The sequence below is a fragment of the Drosophila ananassae genome, chromosome 2L (assembly GCF_017639315.1).
Source record: "Drosophila ananassae strain 14024-0371.13 chromosome 2L, ASM1763931v2, whole genome shotgun sequence".
NCBI lineage: Eukaryota > Metazoa > Arthropoda > Insecta > Diptera > Drosophilidae > Drosophila > Drosophila ananassae.
The window spans coordinates 3,419,719-3,441,574 of record NC_057927.1 but is presented as its reverse complement, the minus strand read 5'-3'; the positions used below and the strand labels follow the sequence as shown (position 1 = coordinate 3,441,574).

The 21,856-nt window shown below is 39.8% G+C and overlaps 3 protein-coding genes across 3 annotated transcripts; 2 read left to right on the top strand and 1 right to left on the bottom strand.

The window, feature by feature from the left end:
* Nucleotides 1-11,653: 11,653 nt before the first annotated feature.
* On the top strand, nt 11,654-13,825 carry LOC6500065 (guanine deaminase). Its single transcript, XM_001953256.4, has 5 exons — nt 11,654-11,857; nt 11,915-12,169; nt 12,335-12,489; nt 12,539-12,812; nt 12,869-13,825. Exons 1-5 carry the CDS (start codon nt 11,759-11,761, stop codon nt 13,430-13,432), a joined length of 1,347 nt encoding a protein of 448 aa, XP_001953291.1. The 5' UTR covers nt 11,654-11,758; the 3' UTR covers nt 13,433-13,825.
* Nucleotides 13,447-18,890, bottom strand: LOC6500473 (cyclin-G-associated kinase). The gene is made up of 8 exons (XM_001953255.4): nt 18,532-18,890; nt 17,613-17,843; nt 17,420-17,559; nt 16,394-17,356; nt 15,550-16,333; nt 14,504-15,495; nt 14,277-14,438; nt 13,447-14,214 (listed from the first exon to the last, which is right to left on the bottom strand). Exons 1-8 carry the CDS (start codon nt 18,740-18,742, stop codon nt 14,104-14,106), a joined length of 3,594 nt encoding a protein of 1,197 aa, XP_001953290.1. The 5' UTR covers nt 18,743-18,890; the 3' UTR covers nt 13,447-14,103.
* A 1,369-nt stretch (nt 18,891-20,259) lies between these two features.
* Nucleotides 20,260-21,393, top strand: LOC6500066. Its single transcript, XM_001953254.3, has one exon. It carries the CDS (start codon nt 20,374-20,376, stop codon nt 21,169-21,171), a length of 798 nt encoding a protein of 265 aa, XP_001953289.1. The 5' UTR covers nt 20,260-20,373; the 3' UTR covers nt 21,172-21,393.
* Nucleotides 21,394-21,856: the final 463 nt, after the last annotated feature.

Sequence of the window (21,856 nt, the reverse complement as noted above, 5' to 3'; positions counted from 1 at the left end):
AAAAAAAAAAAACAAATTACCTATCAATCGGGCAATTATGCTATTCTGCCATGCTCATATCAATAACCACTAATAATCTCTGCCAAGCCGATAAGCTTGCAGACAGCAGGTGCTTGTTTGTTTTGCTTTCGTCATTTGTTTTTTTTTTTTTTGCTAGCCTAAACCTTCAAGTGCATTCGAACTCAAATAGAGCAACTTAGCATCTTAAAATTTGTTGGCAATTTTAAATCTCAAATAATGAATGAGGTCCACCTTATTATTATTATTATTATACTATATTATTAAGATAGGTTTTAGCCAATAATGTTAATTAACCAAAAATTCTAAGATCATACCTGAATTGAACATGAAATTACTTCTCTTTTATTATTGTAAGATCCTAAAGTTAAGCTGAAGTTTGTGAAAATATATTACTTTAAAAAAAAAAAAATAGAAGTATGAGGGAGTAAGTCAGTATTTCCGTGACCTTGGAAATGTGAGTAGAAATGATAATTGGGGTCTTAACAACAATTCTCTTAAGACTAAGGTAGGGTGGGTAGTGAAACCGTGTCCGAATTCTAACATCATTGTCGGCACATTTTTTTTTTTTTCTTTTTCTCTGTTGTGATTTCTTTCCTCCTTGTTATCATGCAATTCCTAAGCTTATCTTCTCGGGGGCAATGACCCCAAGTTTTCTTGTTTTTTTTTGTGCGTTCTCCACGATCAAGTGGAAATTTAGTTTCAGTAGGGACTCTTTAATGATTCTTGTAGTGATCAAATTTACTGATATTAGCAAAACCCACCCCATCTCCCGAAAGAGCTACACTTAATAAGGGTCCCGTTGCTAGTATCTAGTAAATTATGCAGTAGCTGGATTTGCCTATTATGGCAGCCCGAGAAAAACTTTGATACAGCTATGCAGGAGGTTACAAAGAATTTTGGCGCCCATACGGTGAGGCACGGTGAAAAGGATTCGTAATAGATTCAATAACCGTCGGCCCGTGGAAGAGTAGAACGTTAGAGCCGAAATAACATTTTTTTATTTAGGATTTTGCATTAACAAGCGGAGGCTTATTAATTGCGACCAAAGGAAAGAGGTTAACTTTTCGGAACACTGGTGCAGAATACTGTTGAACATCTAATTCTGAGTACTCATCCACAGTAAATAAAATTGCTCGTTTTGCTTTCGTATGAAAATTGGTTGTTAGGATAGAATATCGAAATGGTATACCCTTCTGGAATTTGGGGAGCTTGAATAATCGAACAACCCGACCGAAGAGTAAGGTATATAATCAGGGATATTTTAAAAGACCGGAGTCAAGCAACAAATATTCATCAAGTGGGATACATATAAGAAATGAATAGAATAGGTTCTGTTATTATGTTAGTATCGGCTGGAACACAAAAACATATGCGAGAGCGTATTTTTGTCCGTTGATATAAGCGTAGAAACAAAACCTTTTTGAAGCATTCTAGTGTAACCTAAGGTAATTGAAATAGACCAAACATATTAATTAAATAGAGAAAAAAAATAAATAACCTAAAAATTTAGAGGAGGGACAGTTAACAATATGCAGAAAAAGAAAATTAACTACTCACATTTCCAACAAAGGTCAACAAACGGAAACTTTTAAGTAATCAATCTATACAAATATAAAAAAAAATATTAATTTAAAATGCCAATTCAACGTACCCCGGAACAAAGTGGTGCAGAGGCAATACCGAACGTATGCGTTATTTGCGAAAACGTCATGGAAAATACGCAGCCATGTGTAATTACTAATTGCAAGCATATTTTTCATAAATCTTGTATGGAACTGAGATTTCATCCTGACAAGGAGAATGAATGTCCATCATGTTTAGCTAAAGTATTGAAAAAGGATGTACGAGTAGTAGTAGGAAACTGTTCTCCTGGTGCGAAGCCTGGAGAAGAAAAAGAGCGACAGTTAAATCGACCAAACACTAGGTCTGTGGTTAGACAGCTCCAGCTAGAGGAGGGAAATGTAGGTACGTCACAGATTCGGTCTGAGCAGCGATTGAACTGGGCTCAAAGCAACCCAGCAAGCGAGAGTGAAAGAAGCTTAAATACTCGGCCTTTAAATTATGAAATACCAAGGAATAGTCCACAACGGGGAAGATCACAGCGAGGCAGACCTCCAAGGCAATTTCCAAGAAATAATGATAATTGGGTACGACCAAACATAGAACACCTAGTTAGAGAAACAGTAGATAGAATGCTTTCTTCATTGGTACTAAGAAACGGAGTTGAAAATTCGATGGGTCAAGATCAAAGGGACTTCGATGTACCAAGCCCTAGAGCTTTTTCCTCAGGGCATACTAGCAACAAAGTAGCAGATATTATCCAAAAATGGGGAGTTCGGTTCGAAGGGACTGCGGAAGGATTATCAGTTGACGAATTTTTATATCGAGTTAAAGTGTTAACACGAGAACATCTTAATAACGATCTTGAGGCAATGGCCAAAAATGTTCATCAGCTATTAACAGGCAAAGCTAGTTCATGGTTCTGGAGATTTCATAAACGAACAGAAACATTTACTTGGAATCAATTTTGCACAGGGCTACGTGAACAATATAAAGAGAACCGCTCAAAAACAGAATTGCGGGAACAAATTCGAGCTCGAAAACAAAAACCTGGCGAAACATTTGACACATATTACGAAGCTATTTGCAAACTAATGGATAAGCTATCTGTTGAGTTTGAGGAATCAGAATTAATTGAACTAGTTCAGGGAAATTTACTTACTGATATGAAAGATAGATTATTATTTGAAGAAATATACTCCATCGATCATTTAAGACGGCTAGTACAAAGGAGAGAACACTTTTTACAAGAAGCAGGGCGATCTCTTCGCAACGTAACGAAATCAAAAGAGGGAGGACCTTATCGGGTATATGCAGTAGAGGAGATTGAGGAAAATAAATCCGAAAACAACAGCTTAGACATCTCTGCTATACAAAGAAATCCGGCTAACATAACTTGTTGGAATTGCGGAGTAACGGGACACTTTTGGCAAGACTGTCTAGGGGATAGACGTATATTTTGTTATGGGTGCGGGAAGCCTGACATCTATAAGCCCAATTGTATTTACTGTAAAACCAGTTCGGAAAACCGGAAATCCGGGGCATCTCAAAACAATCGGATGTCCCACCAATAAATAACTCGGAGTTTACAAATTTAAATAGATACACACTTTTAAATAAGAAACTAGAAGAGCGTATCATTACAACTCAAGATAATATACCAGATGCCAAGATAGAAAATGAGGTAGATACTAAGTTTAGGCCATATGAAGAACGTTTGAAAAATTATTATGAAGTTAGAAATAAAATTTTTTCGGAAAATATAATCCCTCGAAAAAGAAATTCGATTCGGATAAAGAAATATTATAAGAACCTTTGTAAGAAACAACATAGATTAATATCTACTATATTTCAAAATAATGCGGATAACCGAAGTTATGCTAGTGTAGAATTTTTAGATTTTACAGAATGGGGGTTACTAGACACCGGAGCAAATATTAGTTGTATTGGAGCTGAGTTAGCAAACCAAGACTTTAGTGGTGTAGGTGGATATAAATCAATAGTCTCCCAGGTTAAAACGGCGGATGCTAAACCACATCAAGTTTCAGGCATATTAAAAGTAGCAATGAGATATAAAGGAGAAGAAAAGGAAGTGGAACTCTATGTTATTCCGACAATTGCACAGCGTCTTATTCTCGGAATTGATTTCTGGCGAACGTTTCAATTAGCGCCCGGAATAGTGGGATCCATTGAGCCAGCAGATAGTGGGCAGGACTTTAACACCCCTAAAGAGGATCAATATCCGTTGACTGCCATGGAACTTCAGCAATTAGAAGCAGTGAAAGAAATGTTTCCCAATTTCGAAAAACAAGGTTTGGGGCGAACGTCCTTAATTAAACATCATATAGATACGGGAAATGCGTCTTCTGTTAAACAGAGACATTATCCTATTAGTCCAGCTGTGGAGAAAGTCTTATATACTGAAATTGATCGTATGCTAGAACTTAAAGTGATTGCACCATCTAAAAGTGCATGGAGCTCACCCATTCGAATGGTTATTAAACCAAATAAAGTCCGAATTTGTCTGGACGCTCGAAAATTAAATGAGGTTACTCTGAAAGATGCATACCCACTACAAAGTATTGAGGGAATATTTTCGCGTCTTCCAAAGGCAAATATTATTAGTAAACTGGATCTAAAAGATGCCTATTGGCAAATTGAATTAACCGAGGAAGCTAAACCCTTAACAGCGTTTACAGTGCCAGGTCGAGGATTATTTCAATTCGAAGTTATGCCTTTTGGTCTGTGCAACGCACCGTCAACCATGTGTCGTCTGATGGATGATCTTATTCCACCAGATCTACGATACTGTGTTTTCGGATATTTAGATGATTTGTGTATTGTTACAGATGATTTTCAATCCCATTTAGCAGTCCTTGTACGAATTGCACAGCAATTTCGCAAAGCAAACTTAACGTTAAATGTTAGGAAAAGCCATTTTTGTGTAACAAAAGTTAACTACTTGGGTTACATAATTGGAAATGGAGGAATATCTACGGATCCGGAAAAAATATCCTGTATTCTAAATTGGCCGGCTCCTCGTAACATGAAACAATTAAGAGGTTTCTTAGGAATTTGTAATTGGTACCGTAGGTTCATTGCTAGCTTCGCGGAGTTGTCATTTCCTATGACAGAACTGTTAAAAAAAAGTAGAAAGTTCACCTGGACGAATGAAGCGCAGGAAGCCATGGAAAAATTGAAAGTCCAACTTACTTCCGCACCCGTTTTGCAAAATGCTGACTTTACCAAGAAGTTTTTTCTTCATTGTGACGCTAGTGATTTTGGCATTGGGGCTGTGTTAGTGCAATTATCCGACGAAGGAGAAGAAAGACCGATCGCATACATGTCAAAAAAATTGTCTAAGGCTCAAAGAAATTATAGTGTAACAGAGCGGGAATGTCTAGCAGTTATTGCAGCCATCGAAAGATTTCGGGGGTATTTAGAAATGCAGCCATTTGAAGTAGTGACCGATCATTCTAGTCTAACATGGCTTATAAAACAACGAAAAAGTGCCACGGGAAGAGTCGCCCGATGGTTTGATAGAATGCAAGGATTTAAATTTACCATTTCTCATCGTAAAGGGAAAGATCATATCGTTCCAGATGCGTTGTCTCGAATGTGTGACGAGTCCATAGACAGTTTAGAGATGATAGGACCCGCAATTGACTTAGACTCACCAGCATTTATGGAGTCAGACTATGTCGAACTTCGATTGAAAGTAGAGCAGAATAAAGATAAACTTCCAGATTTACGTATACACGAAAAATTTGTGTATATCCGAACGGAGCATGCGACTGGTAATCCAGATCAAGAAGCCGATAGTTGGAAACTATGGGTTCCAGAACCATTACGAGCCCAGGCTATTTGGCAAGCTCATAATAGTGTTGTGTCTGCACACGGCGGAATGCAAAAAACTATAGAACGCTTGCGTCGCAATCTCTTTTGGCCAGGGTTATCTAAAGAAGTCAGAGATTACATTCGGAACTGTGAAGTTTGTAAACAGACAAAAGCCCCTAACCAAATATTAAGACCGCCAATGGGAGAACAAAGTATTTCCATACGTCCTTTCCAAAGACTATATATTGATATTCTCGGCCCATATCCCCGTAGTAAAAGAGGCAATACTGGATTATTTATAGTACTTGACCATTTCAGTAGATATCACTGGCTTTGTCCGTTAAAGAAAGCTACTACAGGAATTATTAACACATTTCTAGAAGAGCGAATTTTTTGTGAGTTTGGAGTTCCAGAGTCTATTGTTAGTGACAACGGCTCACAATTCAAAGCAAAAGAATTTGAAGCAATGTTGACTAAGTTTGGAATTCGACACATTTTTACCGCGCTATATTCTCCGCAAAGCAATGCAGCTGAACGAGTTAATCGCTCTTTAATTGCAGCTATTCGTTCCTATCTCAAAAATGATCAAACAGACTGGGATGCGAATTTAACTCGCATTTCGTCCGCTTTACGATCAGCTTTACATCAGTCTCTTGGATGTTCTCCTTATAAAGCTCTTTTTGGTTTCAATATGATTAACCACGCTGAAGATTACCGATTATTAAACAAATTATCACTTCTCGAAGAATCTCCTACAATGGATCGGCAAGAAAAGCTTTTATTGTTACGTCAGGAAATACAAACAAATAGTCGAAAAGCTTATGAACAGAATGTAAAACAGTACAACTTGAGAAGCAAGTTTGTGTCGTTTAAAGAAGGCCAAGAAGTGTTTAAAAGAAATTTCCAGTTGAGCAACTTTAGTCAAAACTACAATAAAAAGTTAGGCCCGTTGTTTTCGAAATGCAGAGTGAAGAAGAAATTGGGAAACGCTTATTATTTGCTAGAAACCCTGAGTGGAAAAGAGCTAGGAACGTATCATGCCAAAGATATAAAATGCTAATTCCAGCTAATCATGTCTCCGGATTACTCGACAGATTATCTGTGGTTGTAATGGTCACCTGTGCTGCCCATTCGAGTTTCAAAAAAATTAGATTAGAATAACGTCTAATCTTAACGAAACTCTCCACTTTTATCGATAGGTGTTAGCAATTTTTTTTTGTTTTATTCATTCCTAATGTGCATACTAGGCGTTAGTACTTACCTTGACATTAGCCCTAGCAGCTTATTAGGTGCCTTCAAAAGTCTTTTTCTTTTTTGAGCTGTCAAACTAAGCAGACGCACACCTTAGTACCAGCTACACCATATCCATAAATCAAGTGGGTGAAACACGTGCAAAGTGATCACAACAAAATAAAACAAATTAAATCTGAAAAATCCCCACACATCATTGGAAAAATAAGTAAAGCAAAGACATCAGTAAAGTCGCAAACAAACCTAGCCTGGGATCAGGTAATGATTTTCAAGCTCGCCAGCCGAATTTTTATCTCAACCTTGTTTCCATAAGGCGTCTTCTATGGCCGAAAATCCACGAGAGTCCCACCCGCACCACCTGGATTCCATACCTGGATCATTACACATAGTTTTTATCAGGATGAGTAACCCTATCAAAGATAAAAAAAAAAACACCCACTTAGTCTATCCCGTCTACCTTTATTCGCAAATCAATACTGATACACCGGATAGGAGAAATTTCGGATATCACCTATAAATATAAAACGATATCAAAGTATACAATAGCGAACGAGAGTCGCCTTCCAATCGTTTATTACATTTCGGTTGTTGTTCACAAACACAAAAATTAAATTACATTAAAATATTACGAACTTATATTGAACTAGAAATTAAAAAAAAAAAAAAAAAAAAAAAAATTAGATGTAAAAGAAATGAATACGAAAGAAATTATAGATATAGAAAAATAATAGTAATAATTATATTCAATTACATTAAAAAAGTATGAACTTATATTGAACTAGAAATTTAAAGAAAAAAAAAAAAAAAAAATATATATAGTGAAAAGAAATTATGAATTCTATTAAAGTACATTAAATTCTACGAACTCGAATTGAACTAAAGACAAACAAAAATGTAAATAAGGAAAGGCATGCAAAAAGAGAAATAATGTAGTTGTAAGATATATTTAAGAAATTCAACCTCTCAACTAATCAGCCCAACCTCTACGAGACTCCAACATGAAGGCCTTCATCGAGGATCATCACATTGGGGTGAGTGAACAAAAAAATAAAACCTAAAAAATAACTAAATACCTAAAAGAGAAAATTTTAAAAGATAACTAAATACCTAAAAGAGAAAATTTTAAAAGATAACTAAATACCTAAAAGAGAAAAATTTTAAAAGATCAGAATGTGTAGGAGGTTAAAAATTCTAAGAACTGGTTTGTAAGATTTAAAAGAAAAAAAAAAAATGTAGATGAAAAAAAAAAAAAAAAACAAATTACCTATCAATCGGGCAATTATGCTATTCTGCCATGCTCATATCAATAACCACTAATAATCTCTGCCAAGCCGATAAGCTTGCAGACAGCAGGTGCTTGTTTGTTTTGCTTTCGTCATTTGTTTTTTTTTTTTTTGCTAGCCTAAACCTTCAAGTGCATTCGAACTCAAATAGAGCAACTTAGCATCTTAAAATTTGTTGGCAATTTTAAATCTCAAATAATGAATGAGGTCCACCTTATTATTATTATTATTATACTATATTATTAAGATAGGTTTTAGCCAATAATGTTAATTAACCAAAAATTCTAAGATCATACCTGAATTGAACATGAAATTACTTCTCTTTTATTATTGTAAGATCCTAAAGTTAAGCTGAAGTTTGTGAAAATATATTACTTTAAAAAAAAAAAAATAGAAGTATGAGGGAGTAAGTCAGTATTTCCGTGACCTTGGAAATGTGAGTAGAAATGATAATTGGGGTCTTAACAACAATTCTCTTAAGACTAAGGTAGGGTGGGTAGTGAAACCGTGTCCGAATTCTAACATCATTGTCGGCACATTTTTTTTTTTTTCTTTTTCTCTGTTGTGATTTCTTTCCTCCTTGTTATCATGCAATTCCTAAGCTTATCTTCTCGGGGGCAATGACCCCAAGTTTTCTTGTTTTTTTTTGTGCGTTCTCCACGATCAAGTGGAAATTTAGTTTCAGTAGGGACTCTTTAATGATTCTTGTAGTGATCAAATTTACTGATATTAGCAAAACCCACCCCATCTCCCGAAAGAGCTACACTTAATAAGGGTCCCGTTGCTAGTATCTAGTAAATTATGCAGTAGCTGGATTTGCCTATTATGGCAGCCCGAGAAAAACTTTGATACAGCTATGCAGGAGGTTACACTATGTAGATCTAAGCACTTTTTTAATTTTCTTTTTAATTTTCTCTGCGCTCTTTGATTGGGTTGGGGTTCCAGATCACGAAGTTGGTGTTTCAAAGAGACGTGAAAATATCCGTTTAGTTCAGAATAAAGATATCCAAAGAAAATATACGTCAGGATATGGATGTGATACAAAAAGTTTATTCCCAAAAAAATGTATACGAAACAAAGGTGTATAACCACTTCATTAAAACTTTTTAAAATGGTACGTTCTAAAGTGAATCGGTATATAGATTCGTAGAAAAAACATGACACATTTAATATTATCATGAGAAAATAGTCCCTTCTTCTTCCAAAACCAAATTCATTATCTCTGCTCAGAAATCGTATTTTTCGGAGAAGGCCCAAAAACCTATTGACAATTTTTATTATTTCCGATGATTGATAAAGTTGGAGTTTCACAATAAAATAACTGGAGTATATGATTATGAACAATCGAGCAACGTGAAAAAGTTTTATAATGAAGTCTTGTTTTAAAATATAGGCCGGATAGACAACAACGACGATGCAAAGAGTTATTAGGCGAATAACTACACTAAGCCACACAAGCCAGTTTATATTGGAAATTGTATCTCCTTTAATATTAAAAACAATTAATCCCATCCATTGCGCGAATTTAAAAGTCAAAAGTAGGATTTTCGCGATAATTTTCGGAATTGTCATCTTGCAAAGAATTTTAAACTGTCTAGCGCGGTTGTCTATTTCGAATGCCCTCAAAGAGAGAAACTTTCCAGGTTAAGACCAAGTTCATTTTGTTAATGAGTTTATAATCAGAAAGGGATAAGATCCCAATATGTCACAAAAAAGACAGGCGAAGTGTATCAAATGAAATGTGTAAGAATACTTGTTTGCTTTTCAGCAGTTGAAAATATAACGAATTTCACGAACTTTTGTTTGAATGAAGTGGTTACTTTTAATAGTTTTAAGTGCAAATTATTTTAAGTTAAAACTCTTACATTTGTTTTGTTACATTTAAGGTTACATTTGTTTTGTTTGCAATATAAATTGTACAACAATAATTACATAATTAACAGCGTTTGAAACCATTTTTAGATGAAAGCTATTAGAAACCTCAAAGAGCCCAAAAAGTTGTACCCTAAAAGGGTTAAGGTTGAGAAATGTAATGAACATTTCTCTAAGCCACCTAAAAAGATTATAGTTTTTAAATGATTTTAGAACATTTTTTTAAAGGTTATACTCACAGCTTGGTTGCTTTCTTTTGTATCCTTAACAATGCTTAACTCAAAAATGATTGAACGCGTCTTTTCAAATTCTTGAAAAATTCTCTCCACAGCCGAGCAAAATAATTGATTCTCAATGATTATTTTTAGAAAGAGAATCCACATCCATGGTTGTCTGATTGATATGTCTTTTATCATTAAGTTTGAAAGATCAGCAATACACAAAATGCTCGACAAAAAGTAAAACAGTAGTTGATTGCTGTACATTCTTTTGAACGTAATTTCAGATTCGTGAATTTTTCGATAAATATCCAAATACACCTCAAAATTTGGTTGGGGTAAGTTGTTCACTTCATTTTGCATAAATTCATTAAACTCTGAGTGAAGTACTCCCAATGCGACGTACCAGAGGCAATGGAAGTGTATTATAAAATTGATGTAAATAATATTGTAGGAGAAAGCACAATTAGTAAGAATAGTTAGCAGCTCGAACTTTGGAAAAATCAAAACAAATAATGCAATAAAATGGAAAACTCGACAGCCAATTATCATAATTAATATCACGAATTCTTTTTTGCCTCCGAAACCGACTTTTTTCTGATTGCTCAGGCATCTTACTCGTCGAAAAATCTTCAACATTTTGTTAGCCAAGAAAACCGCCTCGGTGTTGATGAAAAACTGGTGCCGGGTGATCCAAAAATTCGCGAAGATTTGAAGTCCTAAATGAGAATATTTAAACACTTGATGAAGAAGGCTATTAAATCCACCGAACACAAGTGAGTCGCTGAAGTTTACTCCAATCATAGAAATAATTCTGTGAAGTAACGTTAACCACTTCCACCACTTTCGGTTATCATCTAAAATGACCAGTCCATCTTTGTCCTTCCCATATCTGAAGAATAGGAATCCAAGAAATCTGGGGTAGAATAGGTTTTCCCGCAGAAGTCGCGCGGATATTGTTGCAACGTTCTGCTTCCAATGAATTCTGAACATGACTGCAAAAGAAAAATATTTTCTCTTAAAAAGTTCACTCCACAGGGTCCAATAGTAGACATTGAAGACAGTCATCAGATAAAGCCGAAAGCTGTCAACTATAAGGACCTACTGGTAGTTCAAGGTGCATACCAGCTGCATTATCTTTTTAATCAGATCAAGTTTAATAGGTTAAGACGTGGCTAAATTACAAAAGAAATTACAATATTTTACAATTAGTTTTTTAACCATACTTATACTACACTAAATTATCTTTTTATACAAATTATTCATAGTTTTAAATATTTTAATTTAGATTTTTAGGTAAATAATAACGAGTATCGATGTAACTATTTTGTAAAATTTGAAAATAACAGTTATTCATTCTGAAAAATATTGTCCTTTCCAACACTTTCCATCAACAATAATTTTAAATTTTAAAATATTTACCTCAAACTTCTTTTGGCAAAAACATTAATTTTATGAAAATTTCGAAAGCATCGTTATATGGCAGATATAAAACTTAGTCCCTTGGATGTGTGAGATAAATAAATAATAAATATTTTAAAACGTTAGAATGTGCTACTAGTAAAAACAAGCCATAATATAATCATCGCATATTTATCGATTCATCGATAGTGGAGAACCAAGTAGCTCTTGCAATTTAAATACTTGTTGAGCAACTAGTCAAAATCAATACGCTCGAAATCACGTTGGAGAAACAACCGATCTTCTACTGCAGCCATGCCCACCGCTTTCCTAGGAACCATAGTGCACACCAAGTCCTTCAATGAGTTTGAGTCCATTAAGAATGGGTTCTTGGTGGTGAGCGATGATGGAAAGGTATGTTTCTGGAACACGATTTAAAAAAACTGTTTTTAATGCAAGCTTCTCGCCAAGATTTTGTGTTTAGGCAATGACTACCAGACTTGGTTGACCAACAATAAAGGGAATAGGCCGGAAGAGGTGGTCCTGACGGACTACCAGTTCCTGATGCCCGGATTTGTGGATTGCCATATACACGCGCCCCAGTATGCCCAAGTGGGCCTGGGATTGGATATGCCATTGCTGGACTGGTTAAAAACGTATACTTTTCCGTTGGAGGCCAAGTTCTCGGATTTGAAATACGCCCAGCGTGTCTACAAGAGCGTTGTTGTAAGAAACGATCGTTATCAATTCGGAGCACCCATACAAACCCAACCACATGTGATCACTATAAAACATACATACATATATGCCATCCAATATCGCTCCACCAAGCGTTTCGGTCACACACAATCACTTGTCTTCGGAATGAGCTAATAATGTGATACCCCCCAGGAAGCAACGCTGCGCTCTGGAACAACACTCGCCTCCTATTTCGCAACCAACAATCTGCCATCGACTTTGATACTGGCTCGGGAGGCAGTGCGTCAAGGTCAGCGGGCGCTGATTGGAAAAGTATGCTCCAATTGCAATAGTCCCGACTTTTATGTGTGAGTACATGTCTTGGGTTTCTTCTCCATTTTCTAATAAATCTTGTAGGGAAACCCTCGAGGAGTCGGTAACCAACACCAAGGAGTTTGTGACTGCAATGAAAAATATTGGAAGTCCACTTGTTTTACCGACAATCACGCCCCGATTCGCTCTCAGTTGCACCAAAGAGCTGCTCAAGCAGCTGGGTGACATCACCAAGGAAGACAACCTGCATATCCAAAGTCATATCAGCGAAAATCTGGCAGAGATTGAGGTGGTCAAGGGTATCTTCAACACCAGCTATGCAGGAGCGTACGACGAAGCTGGATTGCTTACGAAAAAGGTTAGCTTGAAGTCATCCAGTTGGGTTATGCTGCTTAAGACCTTACTATTTTGCAGACTGTAATGGCTCACGGTGTCCACCTGGAGGATGAAGAAGTCCGACTACTCAAGGAGCGCGGCACCTCTGTGGCCCATTGTCCTGCCTCGAATACAATGCTCGGTTCTGGCATATGCGACATCCAACGACTGATAAATTCCGGAGTAACTGTTGGGTTGGGCACCGATGTATCCGGAGGGAATTCCGTCTCAATCCAAGATGCTTTACTGCGGGCATTGGATATATCCAAGCATTTGGACTTTTTTAAGAAACAGAATATTGTTGGCACAGGAGAGGCTAAAACCCAGGATCCCAGTTACAAACAACTCAAATACAAGCAGGCCATCTACCTGGCAACATTGGGTGGCGCCAAGGCTCTAGCCATGGATCATTTAACCGGAAACTTTGAAGCTGGCAAGGAATTCGACGCACTCCTGGTGGACGTCAGTGTCGTGGATGATCCCATTAGGCTTCTCACCGTCGATGAATTGGTGGAGAAGTTTATTTATACTGGAAGTGATCGCAATATTATCGAAGTTTTTGTATCCGGCAGTCGAGTGAAAAAAGGCTGTGTGGGGGAGTAAGGAGAGAGTCACAATGAAACGAGTATAGACTTTATTTTTACAGGGACAAAAGTTAAATGCTCAAACCGAAATTTTGGTTAAAGATAACAACCAATATATACTCTATTATGTACATTCTGATTTTGGCCAAAGTGGCGCAATAACTTTGTCTTTACACTTTCACATTTTATAGTTTGAACTGTTATTTACATTTATATATCTTAACTTTCGGTTTCGATCAGTTATAGGCATTCAATTTAATCACATATTGGCTATAAATGGGTCAGGGGAATATTGTAATTTTCCTAATTACAGCGAAATGAAAATATATATTGCAATGATTGATTTTAAGTCAAATCTCCGCGTAATGAAAAAAATAAATCTGCGATTGTCTGAGGACTTCATTTTCTTGTATATTCAGACGATTGTTTTTAGGGCGGTCTCGGTGACTTCTAGGAATGTTGAACTTGGCCATGTTGGTACAAAAAAAATTAAGTAAATTGTCCTTAGGATGATTTGAATTTCAAAACGGGGTTCTTTCCGGCTATCTAAAATGTCTACGCCTTTTAGGGGCGTAGGTAAATACTTTCTCTTTTAAGATTAAAGCTTACAAAATTAAATGGCTTTATGCTAATTTCAGCTAGTCGTAGATTAGGACTACTTGCGATAAATATATAGCTATAGGACGCGTTTTACGCATTGAACATATTTTGCTGCGTAGCATCGTTTTCGAAATCGGTCCAGGCATTGTTCAGTTCCATAAATATGAGCTTGGCAATCTCCTCGTTCTCAGTGCCATTATGCTGAAAGTGATTTTCAATGTGAGAATTGCTTACAAGTTGCTTACAATATTTATTTTTCTTACCTTGTCGGGATGCACGGCCAGGCAAGCGCGGCGATAGGCCTTCTTTACCTCGGCTGGAGTCACCATAGTGGACATTTCGCAGCGTTGCCATTTGGCATTCTCCCACAGGACCGTGTGCATAGAGCAGAGAAGAGCCCGTATATTGTTCTTTTTACCGTCAGTCTGAGAAGGGAAAACGTGTTACGTTAAACTAGCATTTGAAGGATGAATCAGGATCTCATTCTTACCCATTCCATAATTCGAACTTTCTTTGGGTCCATGTCCCTGACCATGTCTTCTTTCCGCATCTCATTGATGGACCGTGAGCCCTGATTCATCTTGCTGCCAAAGGAATAGCCTTGCTGCCCCAGGATATCGGCAAATATGTCAGAGTTCTTGGGTCCTGCTCCTCCCGCTGCCTGTCCTGGCTTTGGAGCATCGAAATGAGAGCGACTGTAGTCCGGTCGTGCCTGGGCGGGCTGTGGTTGAGGTGGTGTCTTCGCAAACGGTGCTTGCTGTTGCGGATTTGCCTGCGGCGGAGTCTTCATAAACGATGCTTGTGGCTGTGGATGCGGTTGCCCTGTTGTGGCTGGGGATGGTCTGTGGGTGGGGCTGGGGTATTGCGTTGGCTGGGGACTATTTCCCACAGGCGACTTTCCACTTAGTGTGCTGCGGTTGAAGTTTATATTCAGACCAGACGCGAGATTGGCAATGTCGGCGAAGGGGTCGGCAGGAGATTTAGGCGTCTGCGCGGGCGATGGTTCCTTTTTGGGCACTGATGCTGGGGCAGCAAAAGCTGGGACAGTGCCCATGTAAGGAGGCAGGTCTGTTCCGGTCATGGGCTTCATACTCGGTGCACTGCTCTGGTCTACCGAGCCAAAGATGTCAAAAAGGTCGGCGTTTATCTTGGGCTGCTGTGGTGGCTGCAACGGCGGCGGCGGAAGAATGTCTGGTATGGGAGCCGACCCTATACCAGTGGAATCGTCGTCCCCGAAGGCTCCCAACAGATCAAAGCTGGCGTCCGAGCTGGGCATGGCGCTAGCTAATGGATCTGCAGCAGGAGCATCACTGGGTTGCTGGTTCAGGTTGAGCAGATCGATGGGTGGCGAGGGTTCCGGCATACCCACCGGAGGATCATCATGAGCAGTTTCCGTCACATCAGGCAGAACCAATGGAGAGTTGGCACGATCTGGTTTTCGCACTGCCGGCGGTGGTGATGGACGTGTTTTTGGCTTGGTCACTGAATTGAATAGAAATTAGTTTACACCGTAAGAGTGGACTGAATCGTACCTACCAAAGTTATCCAGCATTTCGGCATATTCCAAGTCAGAGCTAAACAAGGCTGCTGGGGACCTTTTTGGCTTGGGTGGCATCCATGGCGGTTTGTGGCTGGGCGGTGTCTCCGAGTCAGTCACTGCAAGAGAGAGGGATACGCAGAAGTTGGGAGCCACCTGTTCCGCATCCGGCAGATCATCAAGATCGTGACTGCGCAATGTCATCAAGGTCTCCGGTTCCGGTATGAAGCCAGTGTTTATTTGGAACTGGCATATCTTCAGGCCCTGAGGACGCACCATTCCTTTTCGAGCATGATACAACACAATGGTGACATCGCCACAGACAGTCAGGTTGATGGGAAGAACTATTTTGCCAGGACCAGCCAAATGCAAACGCATCTTTTCATAGTCCTGGAGAGTGCTTAGTAATAGGGTCTCATTGCAATACACTTCCATGTAGATGCGGCAGCCGTCGCGGGCCTTGGTCATTTTGGGAACTGGTTGGCAGCTGAGCGAGACGAGATTTGTGTTTTTGTAGTGTGGCAGTAGCGGAGTGGGTCGCAGGATGTCGCCGAAGTAATACAAGTAACGGAATTCCGAGGGACGCAGGTTGATGGTGTGCCGCTTGACTGCGAATACCTGGACCGCATCTTCCGGTTGCTGGAGAAGATCGGCGTACATGAGTAGAGCACAGATCACAGTGGCAGCTGTGCAGCCTCCGGAATCTCCAGTTTGTACGACCACTATAGACTTTGGATCGGCGTTGAGGAAGTTGTACATATCCGCAGATACATTAAACAGACCCTGATAAGACAAGAATATGTTAAAAAGACACCATAATGTAATATAATCATGGGTGCTAACCTGCAGATTAGGAGCATGAGCTTGTGGATATGCGTAGACAGAACCGGCCTCTACTGTTCGTACCGGGGGCGGTAACCGCGGAACTGTGCGCTGCCCGAAATTGTAAATGCTTATCTTTTGGGGGGGAAACCTACTCTCCAGTGACATCCGCACGTCCTCAATGTTGTTCGTTTTGTATGCCGACTCAAAGCCATCGGACGGACACGGCATGACCAAAATCCTCGAGGTGATGTGACTAATGTCTAGATCCGTGCGTGCGATCGATTGCTGCATCGTTTGCATGACCTTTGTGGAAGTGTCCTTGAGGTTCTTGAAGAGCGTTCCAGCGCCGCCTTTCAGCGACGATAGAAGACTGCCATGACCATTACTTGAGGAAGGGGCGCTGCTGGCGGGTTGCGCTGGCTGGGGCGGGAGATTTGGCGTGTCAGTGTAGAACTCCGATTGGGGGGGTGTCCTTCGAGCGGGACTCTCGGTCGGAGATGACTCAATCGGAACGCCGCGTAAATCCAGGGGGCCCTTGAGCGACCAATTATTAGTCTCCGCTATAGCAGCTAGGCGCTCAAGCACCATGCTAATGTCCAGACGTTCGGCCGGATTCACTTTAAAGCAGCCCTTGATGATGTCGCGGAAGCATTGGTATCGCGGCTCTGGTGGAATGATGTAGTTGCCGTTGATGATCCGCAGCTTGCCACCATCTTCGTAGGGGTGCCTGCGATAGCATAGGAAATAGAGGACGCAGCCAAGGGCCCAGATGTCTGCCTTGGGCCCGATTGGATTATTGGACCAGGTGTCTAGCATTTCGGGTGCTCGGTACATGGGCGTGGTAACAGTGTTCAGCTGATCCTCCAGCATGTTGCGTTGGTGGGCACTCCATTCAAACGTGGGCGAGAGGACTTCTTTGCTGGCCGAGCCAAAATCACACAGTTTGATCTGTTTATCGTTGCCGATTAGGAAGTTTTCGATCTGCCAAATGAAAGGAGAACATTAGCAGGTTTTTAATGTATAATTAGAGTAATGATGACTTACCTTGATGTCTCGATGGGCGATGGGAGGCGATTGGGAGTGCATGGCGGCCACTGCTCGAGCCATTTGGTAGAAAATCCTCAAAACCACGGGAGGATCAATGGCACTGCTATCTGCCTTGAAACAGTCCACCAGTGAACCACCTAAAAATATAATATAAGTTAGTACTAAATACTAGTACTAAGTGATATCATACCTTTACAGAGCTCCGAGAGGAGCAGGTACTGAGCTCCCTGATTGGAGGACGGAGCCGTGTAACTGGAGCCAACGAATGCCACGATGTTTCCATGACCCGACAGCTGCTTGTGGATGGCAATCTCGTTGATGATGGCGTTGCAGGCCTGCTGATCGGCTCCAATCAGTCGCTTGAGGGCGTACTCGGTGCCAGTTTGCAAATCTTGGGCAACGTACACAAAGGCATAGCCGCCTGAAAGAGAGTGGTGGGAGAGAGTAGGCGGAAGTTGATAAGGGATTGCTTAAAGGGGGTATTCTATTCTATTCACTGGGGAATACATTTTGCTACATATTACTAAATAACTATTTTATTTGTTTCTTTAATTTATAAGAACGAGACATAGAACATGTTGCTATGTCCATTATTTTCCTAATTGAGACTATTTAATTTATGAATAAATTTTAAAATAGGAAAGATTCCTAATTGGCAATTGCCCCAAAACCATTCAAATATATGCAAGCCACAGCAGAACACCCATTTTAATGCTAATTACTGGGTTTTCCCGCAAAAGAACTGCAAGAACGAAAAGGGAAAAGGGGGGAGTACTAGTATCCGCCTCCCCTTGTCCACAAGTTCGTTATATAAGAACTGGCCCCCAGTTTCGATCGCTTTGAAATGGCTTGCATGAGTCATGAGTCATAGCTTCATTGTCTTATTTCGAGCGAAGAGAAGCTGGGGCCAACGCACTTGAAGCACAGCTTGGAAGATTCGGATGTTGGGGTTGACTTGCCGACGAATCAGCTCGCTCGAACGAAGATACACGAAATCAGAAAGCGTAAACAAAGCATTTTACTAGCTGCACCGCGATAGCTCCGCTTCCTATTGATTTTTGCCTTTGTCACTGGGGTTTCGCCCCCTTGGACGACGACCCGCTTCTCACCTTCAGCGATTACGCACTTGGTGCGCAACCTGTGGCCACTGACTTCCACATTTTGGCCAACATAGCTATTGTCCGTGGGAGCTCCTCCTCCTCCTCCTCCACCGCCTCCGCCCCCGCCCCCACCGATGATTCCTGCAGCCCCGTTGGCAGATGTGCTGCCATCCGCCGAACTGAAGTAGTTAAAATTGAGCGACTTGAAGAAATCGCCCATTTTTCTGCAGCTCTATGGTGTTTTGAAGTGTGTACGCGGCGGCGCTCCTGGTCGCGAATAGATTGTTTTGAATGTCCGGTGTCTTTAACAGAATTTAAACATTTTTGCTGTGCGTGACCACAAAAAAAGAGGAATATATCAAAATATCAATATATCGATATACTTTTAATTAAATGGAAATATTTCTATCGTTATATCGAACATACGATATTTATCTTTATATTCTATGATTTTTTGACTAATTTTATTTGAATTTTATTTAAAGTTTTTCATGTAGTAAGCTATATCTTTAAATGGATATATGATAACATAAAAATATGCGAGATTATCGTTGTGTGCTACAGGCCTTAACAGAAAGTCTCTTTACAGATGTTAATTAACATAGGCAAGTTTTTTCGATTTGTAAATTCCCGCCACAAACAAAAGTTTTAGTACATGTTTTATATTCTTTACAAACTGCATTTCTAAATGGTTTAATTAGAGATAGTAAGATAATAAGAAAAATATTTAGAAAAATTCTGTTAAACTAAAGATTTCGACTCAGACTCTAATGATTTACCTAAAATATAAAGTATTTTATAATTAGTCTGCTAAGTTAAAAGCAGTTTAAATTGTTTAATTTTATGAAACCTACAAACCTGTTAGTTAATAAATTTGAAAATTATATTAAAATATGTACCATACGACAAAAATATTTCATGGGAATGAACTTTTCAAGGTGTCAAGTTGTTTGTCTCGGTATGGAATATTTTGATCGGCTTTTCCGAAAAGTCTTTGCCCTTTGAGTCGGCCGTGTGTAATTTCCCGCTTTTTTTGTGTGCACCGGTTGGGTAAATAACTCCCAAGCACTTGTATCTTTGAGCCAATTCAAGGTCCCCCCCTGGTGAAGTTCGAATTCAAATGGCAGCTGCAATGAAGCTTTCGGCTTCCTGATGTGACAAAGACAAAATCGACAACTCATTGGGGAAAACAACGTCAACTTCACTTTCCGTTGCAATAGACGGTCGGATGGTCGGTGGTTTGGGATTAGGAAACCGGGGGTATGACTTGTAAACCCTTTGATGGCATTAGGGTTCCGCCCACGGAACCCCCAATAAAGCCCACAAATTGTCTCCGACTGTGAGCTGCGTTTTGTTACGCTTGCTGCCGATGCCTCAGTTGATAGTGCCGTAAGTTTGCGCAAATTCAGATGTCGGAGTATGTAATTTTGACACACTTTAGAGTGCCAAGTGTGCAATTTTCAGTTGCCATCTGACAAGCTTCACATAACGCCTGGAAATCGTAAAAATGTAAATTATGCCCAGCCGGCTTATCAGCGTGTCGATGCCATTCAAGTTTTTAAACAAAAAAGCGAGAGTGAAGCGATGGAGCTCCAAACGCCACAACTATTGATCGCAACGGCAGCATCTACGTACGCATAACATTGACACAATTTTTATGGCATGTGCAATGCCCTGACTAATGTAAGTCAATAAGCATTTTCCGAGCCATTTGTGGCGGGATGGTAAAACCGGGCCTTACCTCTGGAAAATACTGTGCTGAGGCCAACATTCTGTTTGGACAATTGTGGCCGAGAACACACGGCTCCGGCAATACCCGTAACCTTCACTGGACTCGAAACTGGAGTAACCATGTTGCTGCAAAATATTTCAAGACTGATCTTTCTAGTTCAGACCGTGTGGACTGTGTCCTTTGTAGAGGCTCAGTTTTACTACCCAGGGACTTTCAATTATCCCCCCACCCAGGCTCCAGTGCCTGCAGCTGCGTCAGCTCCTCGTTTTGTGCTCTTCAACCCGTTCAGTGGCCAGCAGTTCGAGCCTTTTCGCTATACCGCCTTTCTGAGGCGTGGCAACCGGAAACCACAAGTAAGTGGCAATATTGTGGAGCTTCCTCAACTGTGGCAGCCTTGTTCCTGCGCCGAATTCGCCTGCCGTTGCTGCCTGGGACTGGTATTCGGATTCGGTGAGGCATATAACCAGCGTGTTTGTGCCGCCATTGAGTACAACAGGGCGGATGTGGGACTTCGGTTAAGTGTGGAGCTGAACCAGCGTTCCGTAGCCAATTTTGGTTTCTCGGCCAGGAATCCGCCGGATTACTGTGTACCACTATTGCTCCCACTGCCACTCTTCAGTTGTTTGCGGCTCTACGATATTCGGGCCTTTGGGGAGGGCAATGTCCAGGTGTGCCTCTCAGTGGTCTTCAAAGTGCTGGTCAGTCAGTTCTTTGAATACCGTTTCAATTGCCTTCGTTTTGGGCCGAATGGAGTCTTTTTCGTGCGGGATACAGTGCAGCAGGACTCAGATGCCCAGGAGCTGGATAAACAGGTGGATCGGCCGGCTTCAGCAGCTCCGGAAGTAAACAAAAGACGCGTCAATCTTCCCAACGATAAACTGGCTGCGGGAAACAGCTTGGGTTACTACGGCTCCTAATTTTTGTCTTTCCCTTTCTTTGAGTTTAAAATTATTCATCATGATCTATGTATGCATGCCTCATCATTCTATTACATGTTAAGTGAAAAAAGTGAAATTTCTGTTAATTAAAAAGTCTTTTATTCGGAGCCCCGCCCGCTAATGAAAATTGCGAAAATTGGCAATAAAACTGAAGCCTAACTTTGGTTTCTGTGAGCGATAATGCGACTGCCTTAGATTTAAATCTTGAGGCACTCCAAGACATAAAACACCTTTATAGTCTATGTACAGTCTATGTTTTTGTTGCTGTATGTAATGGTTAACGAGCGAGCAACATGAAAATTACATTTCTGGCCGCTATCTAAAGGTAACTGGGGAAAGGCAGGCACCGTCCCTTTGGGAGCCTGAAGTCTAGGTGGGCCTAATATAAAATTCCTTTCGATAAATATTTATATTTTAAAGCTTTTACTTTGTTTTATAAGCAGGCTAAATATATACCATTTTTATCATTTATTTACCTCCTCGTTTTTAATTATAAATCTATTATAATCATCTAATTGTTATGGGTTCAACAATTAGACTGTGAAATTTAACGAGTGCGCATTTATTTATGAGAAATTTTCGTAAAGCTATTCATCTCAATTATGATTTAAACAAATTGGGTTTGCCAGCGCTATTAATTAAAATATGGTTAAGTTTAGTAATT

Bases quoted from the DNA above. Each gene is read 5' to 3' on its own strand.
- LOC6500065 (XM_001953256.4), top strand. From the start codon at position 11,759: ATGCCCACCGCTTTCCTAGGAACCATAGTGCACACCAAGTCCTTCAAT. The intron at 11,858-11,914 runs GTATGTTTCTGG...CTTCTCGCCAAG, and splicing joins TGGTGAGCGATGATGGAAAG to ATTTTGTGTTTAGGCAATGA. The intron at 12,170-12,334 runs GTAAGAAACGAT...GATACCCCCCAG, and splicing joins GTGTCTACAAGAGCGTTGTT to GAAGCAACGCTGCGCTCTGG.
- LOC6500066 (XM_001953254.3), top strand. From the start codon at position 20,374: ATGTTGCTGCAAAATATTTCAAGACTGATCTTTCTAGTTCAGACCGTG.
- LOC6500473 (XM_001953255.4), bottom strand. From the start codon at position 18,742: ATGGGCGATTTCTTCAAGTCGCTCAATTTTAACTACTTCAGTTCGGCG. The intron at 17,844-18,531 runs GTGAGAAGCGGG...ACTCTCTTTCAG, and splicing joins CAAGTGCGTAATCGCTGAAG to GCGGCTATGCCTTTGTGTAC. The intron at 17,357-17,419 runs GTAAGTCATCAT...TTCATTTGGCAG, and splicing joins TCGCCCATCGAGACATCAAG to ATCGAAAACTTCCTAATCGG.